At 31.8% G+C, this 17,782-nt stretch overlaps 1 protein-coding gene across 2 annotated transcripts in view; it reads left to right on the top strand.

The window, feature by feature from the left end:
- LOC102809490 (golgin subfamily A member 1-like) overlaps positions 1-17,782 on the top strand; it is a 29,330-nt gene that overhangs the window by 3,344 nt on the left and 8,204 nt on the right. For both annotated transcript variants that reach the window (XM_085492324.1, XM_006818846.3), the window contains exons 3-14: positions 860-1,016; positions 1,612-1,862; positions 2,860-3,008; positions 3,869-3,980; positions 6,671-6,766; positions 11,001-11,129; positions 11,759-11,854; positions 12,576-12,767; positions 13,374-13,547; positions 13,791-13,886; positions 14,925-15,014; positions 16,023-16,116. In XM_085492324.1, the coding sequence (XP_085348450.1) occupies positions 860-1,016; positions 1,612-1,862; positions 2,860-3,008; positions 3,869-3,980; positions 6,671-6,766; positions 11,001-11,129; positions 11,759-11,854; positions 12,576-12,767; positions 13,374-13,547; positions 13,791-13,886; positions 14,925-15,014; positions 16,023-16,116 (1,636 nt within the window). The remainder of the gene's footprint in view (positions 1-859; positions 1,017-1,611; positions 1,863-2,859; positions 3,009-3,868; positions 3,981-6,670; positions 6,767-11,000; positions 11,130-11,758; positions 11,855-12,575; positions 12,768-13,373; positions 13,548-13,790; positions 13,887-14,924; positions 15,015-16,022; positions 16,117-17,782) is intronic.

The following is a 17,782-nucleotide window of genomic DNA, read 5'->3' as shown; positions in this document are numbered from 1 at the left end:
GGTGATTGGTCTAGGCATGGAGGTATAAACAGATTATAACTCCATGGTCTAGGGGTTTTCAACCATTATTAATTTATTTGAATTTTATGGAACATTTATAAATATTTATATAAATCAAATTCGTGCATTTCTGAAATGCATTGTAGTAGACAGTCAAAAACCCTATTGCCTTTAGAGTATTAGTTTAAACATTACCATGAACTAAATTATTTTCATGTGTACCCAGCATGCAATTTTTAGATGAAAGCCCAGATGCTGTTCAATTGGTGTGTGCTAATCACAACACTTGTGACATTTCACTAACATTAAAAAAAAATAAAATAATATAAATCTGAACCAGCCGTGGGAACAGGTTGCAAGCTAGCTACAAGAACCAACATTTCATAGCTATTTCTCTTCACCTTATACCTTTCAAATTTGGTATCCTACTCTTAAATAATGGAAGCTGTTGATTGAGGCTGTCATTTTTTTTTAAACATTTGTTTGTTTAAACACTGTCTGAATCTGTTCATAATATTTGTGCGTCATATTTACGTCATATTCAAATACTTTCCTTTGTTTACATTTGACACAGCAACTATGTAGTTTGTGGCTCAAACGGCCGTGCAGGAACATATACTATTTTATGACATTGTGAGCTGTTATACCTGATTACACTGTAACTGTTGTACTAGCAGTAACAAATGTATAATAAAGTTATCACACTAATTCCACAGTCTCCTCTCAGGCAGAATTGGATTGCATTGATCTTCTCTATGCAGTGGTTGATACGATCACTGTACTAGTTGCGTTCATACTTTGCTGTATTCTTGTAATAATCTCAAAATATTTGATGATTTACATTCTACATTGTTTTTAGGCATCAGCTTCAAAAGAAGAACTGTTATTAAGAATATCCAAAAAGAATGAGCGAATCAAAGATTTAGATAGCAAGGTCACCGAGTATGGCACAATGTTAAAAGATGCAATTAAAATGAAGGACAAGTTAGAAATCGCTTTAGAAAAACAGCAGGATGGTAAGATATGTTCATGTGTTTATTCATTGGAAAAAATTGTCACAGAAGACATCAAACAAAAACATCAGGCAACAAACCTTTAAAATGTAATCAGTGCCATATTTCAGCAGCTATAACATATTACACAGAATAGCAGCATTAACTCCACTTCTATTGTGTTACCAATAAAACAAGGACATTTTGTATACACAATATGTCAACCCTGTATGTTCAAAAGTCATGTGATCCTGTTGAATCAAACAGATTCACTATATCCAAGATACTGACAATTCTGGGTCTTTTTCACCCAGGATGTATTACAAACACTTGAAAACATTTTTATAATTCTTACCAATTATAACAGATTTATGGATATTACACTAGTTATTACATTATTTTTAACTGTTTATGTATTGTTTTATCTTTGTTCAGTGGTTAGCTGTAACTTTTGTTACCATGAATGCTAGTAAACTTTAGTAGTGTATGTATATACCATTATTTATTGTCAAATAGCAACATTTCTTCAAGAAAGAAGGCATCCCGTCTGTCATTTCACAGCTTTGTCGTCAGCTCAGTCAGATTTTACTGTTTCCTGAATATTCTGTTTTTTCTTCAGCCGGGTTAAAAAGAATACAAGAGATGAATGAAGAATACCAGGTGCGGCGATCCAAAATGAGCGAGGATCATGCACTAGTTTTACAGAATAAAGAAGAGGAATATCAAACTCAATTACAAAGCATATTAAAAGAGAAATCAGTACTTGAAGACAAAGTTGAAAAATTGGAAGCAAATTTTTTTAAAAATAGGGAAGAAAGTGATGAATTGCAAGGATTTCAGACACAAGAAATGGCGAAAATTAAACATTTGGTGAGAAAACTTTTGTCTTTTGTCACCTATCTCAACATACATCATTTTTAAGCCCTGCTGGTATAGACGATTGTCCATCATCATCGCCCTGTCTTCTTGAAAGCTGTTAACCCTATTGTTTTTTCTACTTGATACATATGTTCCTGGGTGGACCTCTATGAGATTTGATCATTTTGTTAATAATATATACAAATCTCTATTTGTAATGAACATTTTCGTAATTCTTGAACACTTCTACTCCAATTAGTTTATACTTGGTATATGCATACATGTACTTTGGATAGACCTCTATTAGATTTGAATATTTCATAATTTTAGCAAATATTTTTGTCATTTTTGATCAAAAATTCTTGATACTGCTAGTTTGATTAAATTGATACTTGCTATGTGTCATTTTGTGACATAAGGGAACGTATCCTATAACTGGAGTTGATGATTCCAAATCTTGGGTCCTATTAAACTTGTCCTTATCAGTGATAAGATCTCAACACAGAAGTTTCAAAGACTTAATAATAGAATGTAAACAAAGCCAAAATTATGATGTTTATGTAACTAGCGATATATACATGCACTTATTATCATAGAAAACTTATTATCACACTTATTATGATAGAAAAATGTATCAAAAAATGTTGAACCAAAATTTTGATGGAAAACTTATACAATTTAAAGAATCGTGCTCCCTCTTTTCATCATAAATTCACTAAAAATAGTGCCGTTGATAGCTCTTTCCTTGAGAAGATTGGGACAAAGATAGCCAAACTGACTCAAGTTTTGTCTATTGGCTCTAAAATTACTGTCCATTTCCAGAAATATTGAAGAATATAAGAAAAAAGTGCAGGCAAATTTGGGGAGAAAACCTGGTCTTGAAAAGGTTAATGCATGCAAGCAGCTCATTATATGGACTGCAGGTTGTCTTCTGTAAAGTACATGTACACTACACAGATAACAATTATAGATTAATCATGTAATCATTAATTGCTTTTTTTTTAATTAGTTTTTAAATTGTCAAGAGGAGCTTTCCAAGTGCAATGATGAATTGAAACTTAAAACACAACAATTAGAAGAAAATATCCGTCTTCGAGAAAGTCTTGAGACAAGCCTAGAGACAAATAAGAAGATATTAGAGAAAGTTACAAAAGAAAGGTATGTCAATTTCATAGGTAGAACTTACTTGAATAGTTATATACAAGGAGGGTTAGGGGTGCTGGTATACTCACTGGTTTCACCCAGTGAATGGAAAGTAAACTGTGATAAAGAAAAATACATTGTAATTTTTAAAAATAGGTAGTATTTTATAATGTTTATGTGTCTATAATCTCAGCAGGAATGTTTTAAAACCTACATACCTCGTCAGCTGACTGTTATGCATATCACCCCCATGCTTTCCTTCCTGGTGTTTTAGCACTACTGTAAAATGACTAATTTTCACTGGGTTTAAATTTCACTGATTTAGCATTTCAGGCATATTCAGTAGGTTTTAAATTCATGGTTTTATCATTTAGATAATGTGTTCTATACTAAATTTTACATATTCACTGGATTTTAATTTAGCGCATTTTCCAGTCAGCGAAATAAGCAAAATTAAAACCCAGTGAATAATTAACCCTTTTACAGTATGCTTTATCTTGGTATATGTTAATTTGTATCAAGGGTTGATAAGGTAAGGTTAAGCAACTTAACTATATACACTGTGATGAAAATCTCATGGGAAGCTTGCATGCATGTTGTGCATGTAAAAAAAAAGTATTTCTATCCAACAGCATTTTAGGACGAGTGAGCGCTTGGAAATTTTTGATTACAAAACAAAAGAAAACACATAATGAGCATGCTTTGTGAATAAGCAATGACACTAGCAACAACAGTCTGCAATAAACACAGTTTTTTCAAAACATATCCAATTTGCATTAGAATTTCTATAAATGTAGATTCATCTTACTATTTTACAATTCGTGCGAGGTTTTCATTGCATTCATATTAAAAATTCCTGTTCATATACATTACAGAGATAATTTAAAACAAGGACGAATGGACAATGCAGATCTTATAATAAAATTTGAACGAGAAAAGACAAATTATACAGAAAAAGTAGCAGAATTAAATAAAGAAATATCGGAGGTAGGTGTGTTACATGTATTAGTGAAATGATATTTAAATCTACCAGTCGACAATTACAACCAATCATATTACAGCTGATCAATACGTAGTTGGCCAACAACTTCTGGTGAAATGTCAAAGTTAACCAACCGTTGATGTCCCTGCAGTATTCCTTCTAATATTTGTGTCGAATGGTGATTTGGAAAACTAAAAATAAATTATGAAAGAATACTGTAGAATTATTAAAAGTTGGGGATATTTTATTCTACAATTTTGCTGATGTCATTATTTCACATCTATTATATTTCACAAAAAAAAACATAACAATGAAGCATCTCATGAATAAATTCCAGCTTTCAAGTAGTTAATAGTAATTAGCAAGGACCTAACAACCAAAACTAAAATTAGGCAATACAAATTGTCTTTTACAATTATGAATTAAAAAACTTCAATGGTTCTACAGTATTTGCTATATTAGAAGAGCACGTACTTCCATTAAAGTAAGATTTGTGACTTTGATGTATGATCCTATTAGAGATATGTTCAGAAAACAAAAGTGATAACAGCAATGAAAAGTAACAGATCTCGTGCATAAGCCTCATTATTTTTATTCCAAAAATATGTTAATTGATATTAAAGTTCAAAAATTGAGGTATAACAGTTGAAGTTAATTGGTGTAGGCCAAAATACTGTCAGATATTGTAGGATGTGGGGGGAGGGGGTGTCATGCATACTGCCTTCTGGGGTTCTGTAGCATTGTAGACATTGAGTTATTAGATATATGTGAATAAAATAATTGTAAGTTAGGTTTAGCTTTACTATCACTATCAATGACATTCAATATTGACTGGTGTATATGTGTCATGGTAGAAATTATACATCATATCTAAATCAAATCCTACTGTGTTCAGCTGTTACCCTGTGTAGTAGTGATCATACCCAGATAGATATAATTATTCTTTATATATCCAGCTGTTTATTGTCATACATGTATTGTCAATAATCTATTAAAGTGGTGGTAATTATATATTCAATCTATAGTTTTTCCAATTCCAAATAAAATGTATCATGACTTAGTTTTATTAACTGTTATTATTAACTACAAATGTTCACAATTTTATCAATTTGAGGCTGTTGGTTTGGACAAAATTGGCTGAACATCTAATATCTAAGGATTTTTTTCCTGAAAAAATTTGTGAAGATTTGTCTGGTACAAATAACAATATAAGCAATTTTCGGTTTGTTCTTGGGTTCATAATTTGGGTAAACTTGCGAGTATACCGGTACATTGAAATCATATCAGTAAATTTGATCCAACATAATGTCTAGTGATAGCTTTTTTGTGGCACAGAAATATTGACAACAAATTTCTGCCTCATAAAAAGTCAGAATAAATTCAGAATTGATCATTATAGTGAAAATTGCTTCCTATACATGTATGTATACAAGTTTTTTAAAGGTGCCTCTAATATTCTTTGTATCATCTAATGTTTATGTGAAATATTAATAACAAATTAAGACTCTTGAACCCTCATAATTTTTCCATTTTTTTCAAAAATGTTAACTCATAGGAAATTGTGTCCATTTGGTTCGAAATAAATTATAAAGACATTATATTAAATTTACAAAATTTAACAATTTGTCAGTAAATGTTGTTTTGATATGTGTGAGAGTATCCTTAAAAATATGTTTCTGTCACTGATTATTATCTATGAATGCATGCAGAGTTTCATTTCATGTTTTTTTTATCGCAGCTACAATCTGATTTTAATTTTATCTGATGCTTACATGTGTCAGCAGCATCCACACAATGCACGACTATACAGGGCATTATTCTTATTAGGTTATTTATATTATTTCTGTTCATGGTTTTTACAAAATGGATATTGCGAAAATGCTAGGGTTCTCTACAAAATATCTCATTTTCTGATTAGCACATGTCAGTGAAAAATATGTTCATCGTAGTTTTAGTTTCAGTTATTTTGTGCGATTTCTTTTTAAATGAGAAAGTAAAATCATGTTTCATAAAAAATCATAATGAAAGCACAAACTGTAAATAAAAATAAAAAGCCTGCATGCATTAATTTCTGAAAACAAATTGACCAGAAAATTTTTTTTTTTCTTGGTCTAGTCTGTATTTTAATAACCAGTAGGTGACCTGGAGATATTATCAAAATATCAAAGTCTGAAGCCACTTCTTTACCTGCATTCTGGTACTTCTATAGTGCATCTATCTTTGTGCATGAAGAATAAAGAGATTATTTCTCTTTTAACAATAATGTCAGTTTTATTACTTTTCCAAAATAAACCTGCATAATTTATTGCATATTTTTTCAAAAAGTTTGATCAAAACCTGTAACTATGTCTATTTGGTCCAAAATAAAAAAAAAGATATTGTAGAAAACTACATAATAATCTGCGAAAGGTATGAGAAATTTAATGAAAAGCTGTTTTTGATATGTATGAGGGTATCACTAAAAAAATGTCACTGATTATTTATAATCCATGGATACCGAGAGTTTCATTTCATATTTTTTCTTGCAGATACAATCTCAATAATGTCAGACACTTCATTGGTTGCACATAAATTACTGTTATCCTTTATCTTTTATGTCATATTTGTTTTGATGCATGTCAATAATGTATTGCAATTGTTTTAATTTGTTACATGTTGTTTTGTGTTTCCTTTCCTTCATTTTCCTGTATTCTAGAAATGCAGTAGTTTACACCACCTAGAAAGTAAACTAAATACCCTTCAAGATGACTATGATTCATTAAAGCATAGTAATGATGTATTTAGACAGCAGGTAACTCTCATCACTTAAATCAACATTTATTTCAGCTGCTATTCTGCTGTAAAAATAACAGTTGTAATAAATGAATAAATTGCTGAGTTCCATGTTGCATGTGATATGCACACAAATTTATTAATGCTCTGTCATCCGGGAACAGTTATCTATCTATCTTCTGTGTATAACCCCAAAAGTTTGCCCGCTTTCACATCATAAACTTGACGAATTTGTTTAATATATTAAAATGTTGATCAAGACCTGCAGCTACTGTGAAATTAAGATAGAAGTCTACTCATAAATGTAAATACCCAGAATTTATTCATTTTGCAATAAACTGTACTCCTTGGTGTTTAAAGATATTTATTGAGAAATTTTTGAGAAAATTATTGTTTTATTTTAGTGGATAGTGACCAGTGTCAGTGCTTTTACCATTGATTCCTGTTGCAGAGATATTATGCCATATCTCAAATTGTAGGCTTGGAAAAAAATCATATATTGTAAATAATTTGGAACTTTTTATTGTCCAGAATTATTTCAAACATCTGGGTTTTGAAAATTGTCAAAAAATGTTTTTTCTTTAACACTGTATTCTATAGGATTGTATACTAAGGAATTTCTCAAACTAGGTCACTGTAATACACCAAATAAAATCTATTTCATTGTGCCATGAGACAATAAACTAATGAACATTACCATGCAATTTAAGACGAACTTTTTCAAAATTTATGAGTAGACTTCTACCTTAAATTCATTTGGTCAGAAATAACAAATTTAATAAAATACATAAAATGTACAATATGCTGCATCTACATGTTGGTGGGAAGCATTATGACATTCAAAGATTTAAAGCATCCGCATGAAATACTTAAGTCATTCAACTATGAACTTTTACTCACTCTTGTCATCTGGGTATTTTCCTGTCTATGCAAGCTACTGTCATCTGGCTTGTCATCTTACTTACCTATCCATTATATATGTTGAGAACACTGGACCACTATTTGTGTGCATGTTTCAGAATATGATTTCTTTATTTTGCCTGAATTTATTTTGATTTTATTTATTTCTCAACTTTGGTGCAAACATTCATTCATCTTCTTCATTTGATTTGATTTTAATTGATATTATTTTGTTTTCCGAAAAAAAAAATACATTAACTATGAACATCATATAATTTAAATAAGACCAGTACAATAAGTTAAATTTAGAATATATTAATTATAAAATAATCAATTGACAGTCAATTTAATATCTGTGTATTAACTAAAATAAATCACTATCTCTAGCAAAGAATAATTTTTTTAAAGTAAAAAAATCAATAAAATAGTGAAATTGGTTCAGTGTTTTCTAACAACTTTCAAACGAGTGAAAAATTAAATAATCCATAGACATATTCTTTTGTTTATTTATTATAGCTAGATTATGTATGCTTGATAGTCAAATACTTTACCATAGTTATAGTTGAGAAAATACATATTAAGTTACATTTCAGAAAACATACATGTCAATTTGCCTGTATGTTTGATCTTTAATTTATGAATTGTTCTGCCTAGAAAAGACACTCCTTTGTCATTTGCACTACTACCTGTAATAGAGAAAATACAGTACTGTGGATTATTTAACATTCCATCTGTTTCAGTCAATGATATGGTAATATGGTCGTCACATCCTTATATGGTCAATTGCTTACATCCTTATTTGGTCACCTCCCTACATCCTTATATGGTCACCTGAATACATTCTTATATGGTCATCTGCATAAATCTTTATATGGTCACATGTCTGCATCCTCATATCATCACATCCTTATATGGGCACTTGCTTACATCCTTGTATGGTCACTTGCTTACATCCTTATATGGTCACCAGAATATGTCCTTATATGGTCACCTGCATACATCCTTATATGGTTACCAGAATACGTCCTTATATGGTCACCTGCATACATCCTTATATGGTCACCTGCATACATCCTTATATGGTCACCTGCTTACATCCTTATATGGTCACCTGCATACATCCTTATATGGTCACTTGCTTACATCCTTATATGGTCACCAGAATATGTCCTTATATGGTCACCTACATACATCCTTATATGGTCACCTGCATACATCCTTATATGGTCACCTGCATACATCCTTATATGGTCACCTGCATACATCCTTATATGGTCACCTGCATACATCCTTATATGGTCTCCTGCATACATCCTTATATGGTCTCCTGCATACATCCTTGTATGGTCACCTGCATACATCCTTATATGGTCACCTGCATACATCCTTATATGGTCACCTGCATACATCCTTATATGGTCACCTGCATACATCCTTATATGGTCACCTGCATACATCCTTATATGGTCACCTGCATACATCTTTATATGGTCACCTGTATACATCCTTATATGGTCACCTGCATACATCCCTATATGGTCTCCTGCATACATCCTTATATGGTCTCCTGCATACATCCTTGTATGGTCACCTGCATACATCCTTATATGGTCACCTGCATACATCCTTGTATGGTCACCTGCATACATCCTTATATGGTCACCTGCATACATCCTTATATGGTCACCTGCATACATCCCTATATGGTCTCCTGCATACATCCTTATATGGTCTCCTGCATACATCCTTGTATGGTCACCTGCATACATCCTTATATGGTCACCTGCATACATCCTTATATGGTCACCTGCATACATCCTTATATGGTCACCTGCATACATCCTTATATGGTCACCTGCATACATCTTTATATGGTCACCTGCATACATCCTTATATGGTCACCTGCATACATCCTTATATGGTCACCTGCATACATCCTTATATGGTCACCTGCATACATCTTTATATGGTCACCTGCATACATCCTTATATGGTCACCTGCATACATCTTTATATGGAGCTCTTAACCTGCTATAAATAGACTTTAATTCTTGGGCATATCATATTTGAAGAAACATTGTCTTTTTAGGTCTAGTTTTTGACATATGCATAACTTAATTTCCATTTCATTGACTTTATATGTTTTATTATCACTAATATCATACCTTTTACTTCTTGCTTGCATTTTGGAATTGTAGAAAAAGAAGGTAGAGTTTTATATAAATTTGATGTCAGCCAAAATGTCAAAATTATGTATGTATACCTATACTGTATGTGATTTTGACATTATGGCTTTATACTATACTATGTATTAACCCTTATCTGGTAAATATATCTAGCAGATTAAGGGTTAAACCTGTATTGTTTTAATTATATTGCTAGTGTATACTAAATACCTGGTCTTGTACACATGACTTAGTCAGGGAATATCTATCATACTTTACCTGTATATTATCTGAACTTCTGCTAACGCCTTGATTACTATAGGGCCATTAAAGTACACAACCATATGTGTAAAATGAATAAGTTAGCATCAAGAGCATAATTGTGTTTGACAAATTAATGATGCAAACTATATACCAGTGCAACGATTCTCACAAATAATTTTTTTTTTTATTTAACCTTCTGATTTATGCAAGAATTGATCAGAAGTAAAATCGTTTGAATTATTTTTGTACATGATGTGTATATGGCAGAAATATCCATGCATAGACTTTAGACCAGGAGATTCATTTCTCCTCACAGCAACATTTCTACTATGTACGTCTGGGACTGACTTAAAATTATATTTTGGGGTTTGGACATTTCTGTGATTGTCATTGTGTTTAGGCTTACAAGAATAATAAACAATACTAGCTCAATATTGTGAGTAGAGAATCTTTCCCTTAGTCATGTGTATAAGCCTGTATAAGACGATTGTACAACAATTTTAATAAAGTTGCATTAAATATACAAGCACTTAGTATAAAACATTTTTTTTAGGCCACAAAAATTGATCTGTTTCTGGTTTGTGTGAGTGTCAATATATGATAGGACAGTTTATACACATATGTTTTGGTGTATTTGAATAAAACACTAAAAACGAATAAAACAACTCACAATTTTTTCAAGAAACAGGTCTGTTTTTTGGCCTTAGTTTGATGTTACTAATGTATTATGTATATAACTAATCTGTAAAGGTCCATATATGAAAAATTCCCTTATATGGACTGGTGTAATTTATAAATGCTTGATACTAAAACTCACATATTCCATTTTTCCAATCTTATTTCTGTTTATTATGTAACTTGCTTAGAAAGATGTTGTTTATTTCCTAATATATGTACTATTATGTGACTTTCATTGACTGTAGATGTCTAGTTTGGTGGAAGAAAAAGAAAGCACAATTACACATCTAGAGAAGAGAATAGTTATATTAGAACAGAGACTTCAAGATAATGATCTCAATAGCGATGACCAACTAAAAGCTGCCAAAACTGAAGTAAGTCATTTTTTTTGTATATGTTTATAGCACATTTGAACACGTCTTTAATACGTCTTTATACAAGCATGTCTTTTTAGCGAATTTAGCGAACTGATTCAAGATGTCGCTGATGACTTTATTATAAATTCAAAATGGCCAAGACTTGGGGATTTGTATACAGTAATCCGAAACATAAAAATCTGGGGCGCTTCCTAATTACACAGACAAGTATTGTGAAAACAGGAAATCAACAATGACAAGAGAGATTCGATAAAGCAGCATTTCGTTATTGCGTCATTTACCACAATTTGCATGTCGCTTTTTTAACACGTTTTACAGTATTTGTATCAACTATCACAATGTATACTTGCATAATGTTTTCATATTGTTTGATCAACTACTATAGCAAATAGGAAATTATGTCTTTCTGGTCCAAAAATAACAAAAGTATGCAAAATGTTGGACCATAATTTTGGCGCAAAAAATTCTTGTAAAGATTGCATTGTACAGGTTTTTATGGATGACTAAAACCATTGTTTCTGCATCAAGATGTATAATAAAAAGTCATGCTTCAATACTATTATTTCATCTCCACTCTAGCTACATAAACCTTGTTGTATGTTAGTGTATATTATTGCGTTTTGCAGAGAGATTTATTGGAGGAAAGGCTTGAGGAGTCTAGACAGCATGTGAATGATGTAAAAACCACTTGGAGTTCCAAAATAACCAGTCTTGAACAACAGGTAAAGAAACTTACGGTATACTAGTAATATGAGAACTACATGCAGTTTATACCTGGTATATGTACTAATATATGTATCTGAAATATAAAAAGATGCGATGTAAAAATGCAAAGATCTGATTAGTTTTGGGTGGAAATATTTGCATAGTAAAAGAATTTTATTAAAATCAAAAATAATTTCTGTAGATTGATTTTTACATCTTTGTATATTAAAAAAAAAATTACTTGATGTTTATTTTTAACACATTGCCTGCAGACCCCCTTTTCCCTTTGATTTTGGAATGTCTGTGGACACTTTCATCAGATAATGACCACTTTATAGACTTTATGTTGGGCCTCTTCTAGGGACCCCTAAAATATCTCATTATGCTATGATACTGCGCTAGTGTGCAGTGTTTAGATTTGATCCACACACACCAGTATATCTCGCAATATGTGTACGGTACATAGTTTTAACTTGTAGAATTCATTTGGAATCAAGCTGATGTTAGAAATTCAAATAATTGATATTTCACACCAACACATCGAAAAATATCTAGTGGATTATTGTTAACTCTTCTTTAAATACATTTGTAGTAGTTACCGGTACATAATTTTTTTGAAAACTGACATCGAGGGCACTGTTACCAAATAATATCACATCATTTTTGAACAGCATGGTGAGTGTTTGCTGCCACACACACATCTATCAGAATAATACAATATTTTATCCACAATTGCAGATATCTCATCTAAACAGCAAGATGGCTGAAGACAATGAAGAGCTGGCATTGACACAACAACAGACACAGACAATGAAACAGAATTTTGAGAAACAAGTAGAAGAACTTAAGGTTTCCCTCAAAGCAGCTGAAGATAGGGCACTTAAAAATCTTGAACTAGCTAATGAAGCAGAGTCTAAGTTTGAGGTTCAGGTCAGTGAACTTTAATGCAATGCACATACATGTTTGCCCAGTAGTGTAGAAATAAACAATTGAAGAAAAATACTTGTAATCCCACTTTGCAAATCTGTGAGGTATCACCCCTGAACAATATATGCCCCATAAAAGGTTTGAATTGTGCATGGTCAGTTACATTGTAGGTATATTTGTCTAAGGGTTAAAAACCTCCAATACTGGTACTCTCAATATGAAAGTCAGGAAAGGGTATCTACTTTTAATATTTCATATTTTTTGAAAGCAAAAACAAATGAATGCACCTTGTCTAGTCTGATGAGATCATATGTAATACATGTATTACCAAGATGGATTATGAATCACTTTGTGCCATGCAGCTTAGCAGTGAGAGATAGAAGATAAAATAATTATTTTCCTTCACTTTCTAGCTAGAGGTAATATTGAGGTAAATTTATATGGGTGTGCTGTTTTCTATGTAGAATTTTTCTTTTTTTAAAAAAAAATATATTCTGTACATTTTTTTTTCTCAAACCTCGCTCCCAGTTTTCTAATGGTCAATGTCAAATGACGGTAATTTACTTTTTATGTATTATTTCATCATATAACAATTTTATGTTTTATTAGAAAGTTCAAACGGAAGTTGAACTACATAGATCAAGACAACAGGTTCTGGATGCTAAACAACTGACAACAGAAATGAGACAACATTTACATGATAAAATTAGTGCCTTGGAAAGTCAACTTATTGCTTTAGAAACAACCAAAGAATTTGACAAAGCAAACTATCAGCAAAGAATAGTAAGTATAAAAGAGTTTGACTATTATTAGTCTTTTCAATTGTGATATGCTATAATCTCAATATATTGAGCATTTTACAAATTAAAAAGTTTTAATTTTGACATTATATTCACATGCATTGAACATATTCTCAGTAGATGCAAAACTTTCAGGCTAGTGTAATTATCCTAAATATACTATACAGCAAAATATTATATGCTCGCATAAAAATATTCTAACTTTCTCTATTATGTTCTTTATCAGTACCAGTTAGAAAATTTGCAAACTGAATATCTTGAAAAAGAAATTGAACATGAGAAACAAATTGGTACAATAGAAGAAGACTACCAGGGTTTAAAGGTCAGATTCTTGTCTTATTTCTTTTTGCTTTAATAATAGATGAAAGCATGTGTGCTTTCTGGAGAATGTTCTGTATTACTGTAGAATACTTTATTTTAGCTGGAATTAATTTTCGCTGAAAATACATTTTTTGGTGTTTTGTATGGAATTTATTTTCACTGATTTTTGACAAGTTGAATGTGAAATATAGGAAAAAAGGTATATTCGCTGGATCATTCCTACAGCGACAATAGCGAAATTAAATTCCAAGCGAAAATAAAGTATTTTACAGTATATCAAAGTTAGCTTGCTAGATCAGTGTTAATTTGTTGTGCATAAAGTTGAAAGTCTTTTCAATTTTGAGTAACATCACCAAAAATCAAATTTGAAATTTACAACATTATACTGATAAAAATGTGATGTACTGCACCATCTATCAACAGTTATTATTGTCTTCATAACAATAAATCTAGTCTTGCAGTGCTGTTCTAATTCTGCTTAGACTGGACACAAAACATATCTAACCTTTGTAGGTAGTACATATTCAAAATTCACTTGGACACAGTGATAACACGAATACAATAATCATCCTATAAATTCAATAGGCACTTTATGGCAATACATAAAAAAAAATCAACCAACAAATCTCAGACTAATCTTAATGAAAAATGCTTCACATTAAATATTGATTTTGATATAGCTCATCTTTAAACTCATGATAATCATGATGTGGTTCTGTGATACTTTGAGATACTGAAAATCCAGTCACAACCAAATTTGCAGAACTACTTGGTAATGTTCGGCTACTGAGCAGAAACATGTGTTGCCAATACCATGCCAATACAAACTGTTGAATCTGTCTATATTACGTATATTAGTTTAAATACATAACAATAATCTGGTAAATATACAACTTCAATATAGTATTTTCAATAGAGACTAATAAAAGCCTGATATGTTTGTTTGGGGGGAATTTTTAGGACTGTGATTTGTTAAATTTAAATGCTTACCATTTTGATCATTTTGTACATGTATATATGGTTTATTATTGCATCTTAGGAAAGACTGCGGCAAAAAGAAAGGGAGTGTATATCAGTAAACAGATCTTTAGAAGAAATGACAAGAAAGGCTGAGTTATTAGCAAAGCAGGTAAGACATCAATTGTGTATCGCTACAATATTTACTGGTATGTTTCTATCATACCAATATGACAGAATTGCTATTGTGTTGAAAAACTTATTTGTGTTTTATAATGGGTTACATGTATGTCAGAGGTACATTACTTGGGGTTTGCAACTACGGTGACATGATACCAAGATCCCGTTTCAATCTTGCTCTCGCATAAGCGTATCAACTCAGAAAAATGCGAATGCGCATGCCCAAGGTAACTAGGATACTGGGATGTCCAGGTGGATCAAAATAGCTGATCACGATATGACGGATTACGATAACTATATTTTCTGTACATTTTCGATGTATTACATTCTTTCACTATGATAGTGGTGAGACATGTTTTATTGTAAATCTTGAACATTGATATATGTCATGTCAGAAAGTCGTAGCACCAGTCTCGCTATCTACGAAATGAGACTTGATAGGGATCTTGACATGATGTCACCATACAGTACTATGCACGTTGCAAACCCCAAGTAATGTACATCTGGTTATATATATAAAGACCACCTGCCATATGTGAACACCCTGTTAGCAATATTTTTGCTGATTTGTCTAATGTTTAAAAGCTAAAATAATAATTAGCAAGAATACTTACAACGATACCTTAGGCAAGGACAATCTGATACAAACACAGTTTGCAGTCTCATACCACACACTCATAAATCTTTGACTTCTTACGTCATGTCACACTTCATTTCAAGTTCTGCTTCAAAATGGCCAACTTGTTTCAGGGATTATTTCATGCCAATGACTTGTTAAAAAAATAATGATTATAAAATTAAATTAATATTGATGACAATGGCTACCTCATGTTGGAGGGGTTGCTATGAATATTTACTGCTGATAACTTCTCACTTTCAATAACTTATGTTTTACTTACCACTTCTCTCTTTCAATAACTTATGTTTTACTTACCACTTCTCTCTTTCAATAACTTATGTTTTACTTACCACTTCTCTCTTTCAATAACTTATGTTTTAGGTCGATGAAGAAACTCCAATGATGCAGGAACAAGTTAACTCATTACATGAACATTTGTTAAAAAAAGAAGAGAATCTTAAAGAAGTTATTCATGGTAAAGTATTATTTCATTGTTCAAGAATTTGTTCGTCCAATTCTGGATTGAAATCTATGTAATTAAAGAATTATTATTAACTGTAGTTCATCCTGTCAGTTTTATTATCATTTTGTTATTATGTGCTATTGGGGTTTACTGAATGAATTCATCAATTTTTAATTAATTAACGTACCATCATTTTGATACAATAATATTTTGCATAGTATTTAAAATGTTTATTTATACATACACTTTGGGTTATGGTTCAAAAACAAAAAGCTCTACATGGAAATAGTAGTTGAAGCTGCTTTTATTTGCAACCTTCGCAATGTAATCCGCGTACACTGGTTGACTGTAATGTTGAGTACCGGGCGGCGTGCGCCGGTTGACACCTAGGCTAGATAGTGTTGACACCTATTTGCTACCATTATTTTTATATATGAATCACCCCTAAAGTAAAAGCCTCAACAACATCATGCCAATCTCAAACAATCATGTACACATCATTTCCTAACCATGGTAAATATTTGATTTAACTGTGATACACACATTTGAACGTACGTTATTTTATTATAAGCAAACGAATCCAGCTGTTGAGCAAACTGGCAAATGACTCCACCCCTCGCATACACCCGTTTTCCTGGCCTTTGTATTACCCCTCGCATAGGGCTTTTTTGCTACTCGCAAATGATATATTTTATCTCTCCCATATGCCGTTTTTACCACTCGCATATGGCATATTTTGCTACTTGCGACTCGCAACTTGGTACTCGCATATGGCACTTTTTCTAGGTCGTACATACCTCCTTAAGTTCTAGTCATCACATTTCAATGATACTTACTTAATCATTTCTATGGATTTTTCAAGGAATTAATCATCTGATGAAATTTGGTACTTAAAATGTGCCTCGGGACATTGCACAGACTACCGTACTTCCCTGAGTATAAGCCCAGGGGCCTGAACATGTAAAATTGGGAAAATTAGGGGGTGGGCTTATACTCAAGGACCACCTAAGAAAAGATATTGGGGGGGGGGGGGTTAAAATTATAACCATCTTCCCAAGCATGACAAATTATCCAAATTGCATTTTTCTTTTTGATTTCCACAACACTTTTTACAATGAAGAAACAAACATGTTCATAAAAATACACACATTTTATTACAATACGATTTACATACCATCTGAATTTACAGTGCAAAAATGGGTAAGGTCTTTGGAAAAACAGTCGAAGGCAAGATCTTTATCATTATCTTCATTGTGGAATGTTTTCAATCGTACGCAAACTCTTGATACAAAGCAATTTACGCCATGGTGTTTTGCATCATAACTTGACCTGAACAACTTCCTTTGACCTAACAGGTCACGTCTTTCGTTAACCAATCAAACGTCTGTGTCATACAGACGAAGTTTCCCGATTATTGACAAAGTAATTTTTTCAACGCAATGCGGAAGTGAATTAACGCGATATTAAAATGTGATCTGATTTCGACAAAAAAACAGTTATTTTTTCCTTAAAGCTGTTGATTCGCAATTTTCTAAAGGTCACATTTTTGGCGTTTCTAAAACTACTACTCAAAAGAAATATGAATTACATCAGTATTGCAACATCAGGGTTCATCCTGAGTAAATAACAGAATAGAAAATGTGAGAACCATGTTCCGTACATTCGCCGGCCTGAAATT

The sequence above is a fragment of the Saccoglossus kowalevskii genome, chromosome 17, assembly GCF_978046115.1.
Source record: "Saccoglossus kowalevskii chromosome 17, keSacKowa6.1, whole genome shotgun sequence".
NCBI classification, from domain to species: Eukaryota; Metazoa; Hemichordata; class Enteropneusta; family Harrimaniidae; genus Saccoglossus; species Saccoglossus kowalevskii.
The sequence above is the reverse complement of the archived record's forward strand: the minus strand, read 5'-3'. Positions and strand labels throughout refer to the sequence as shown.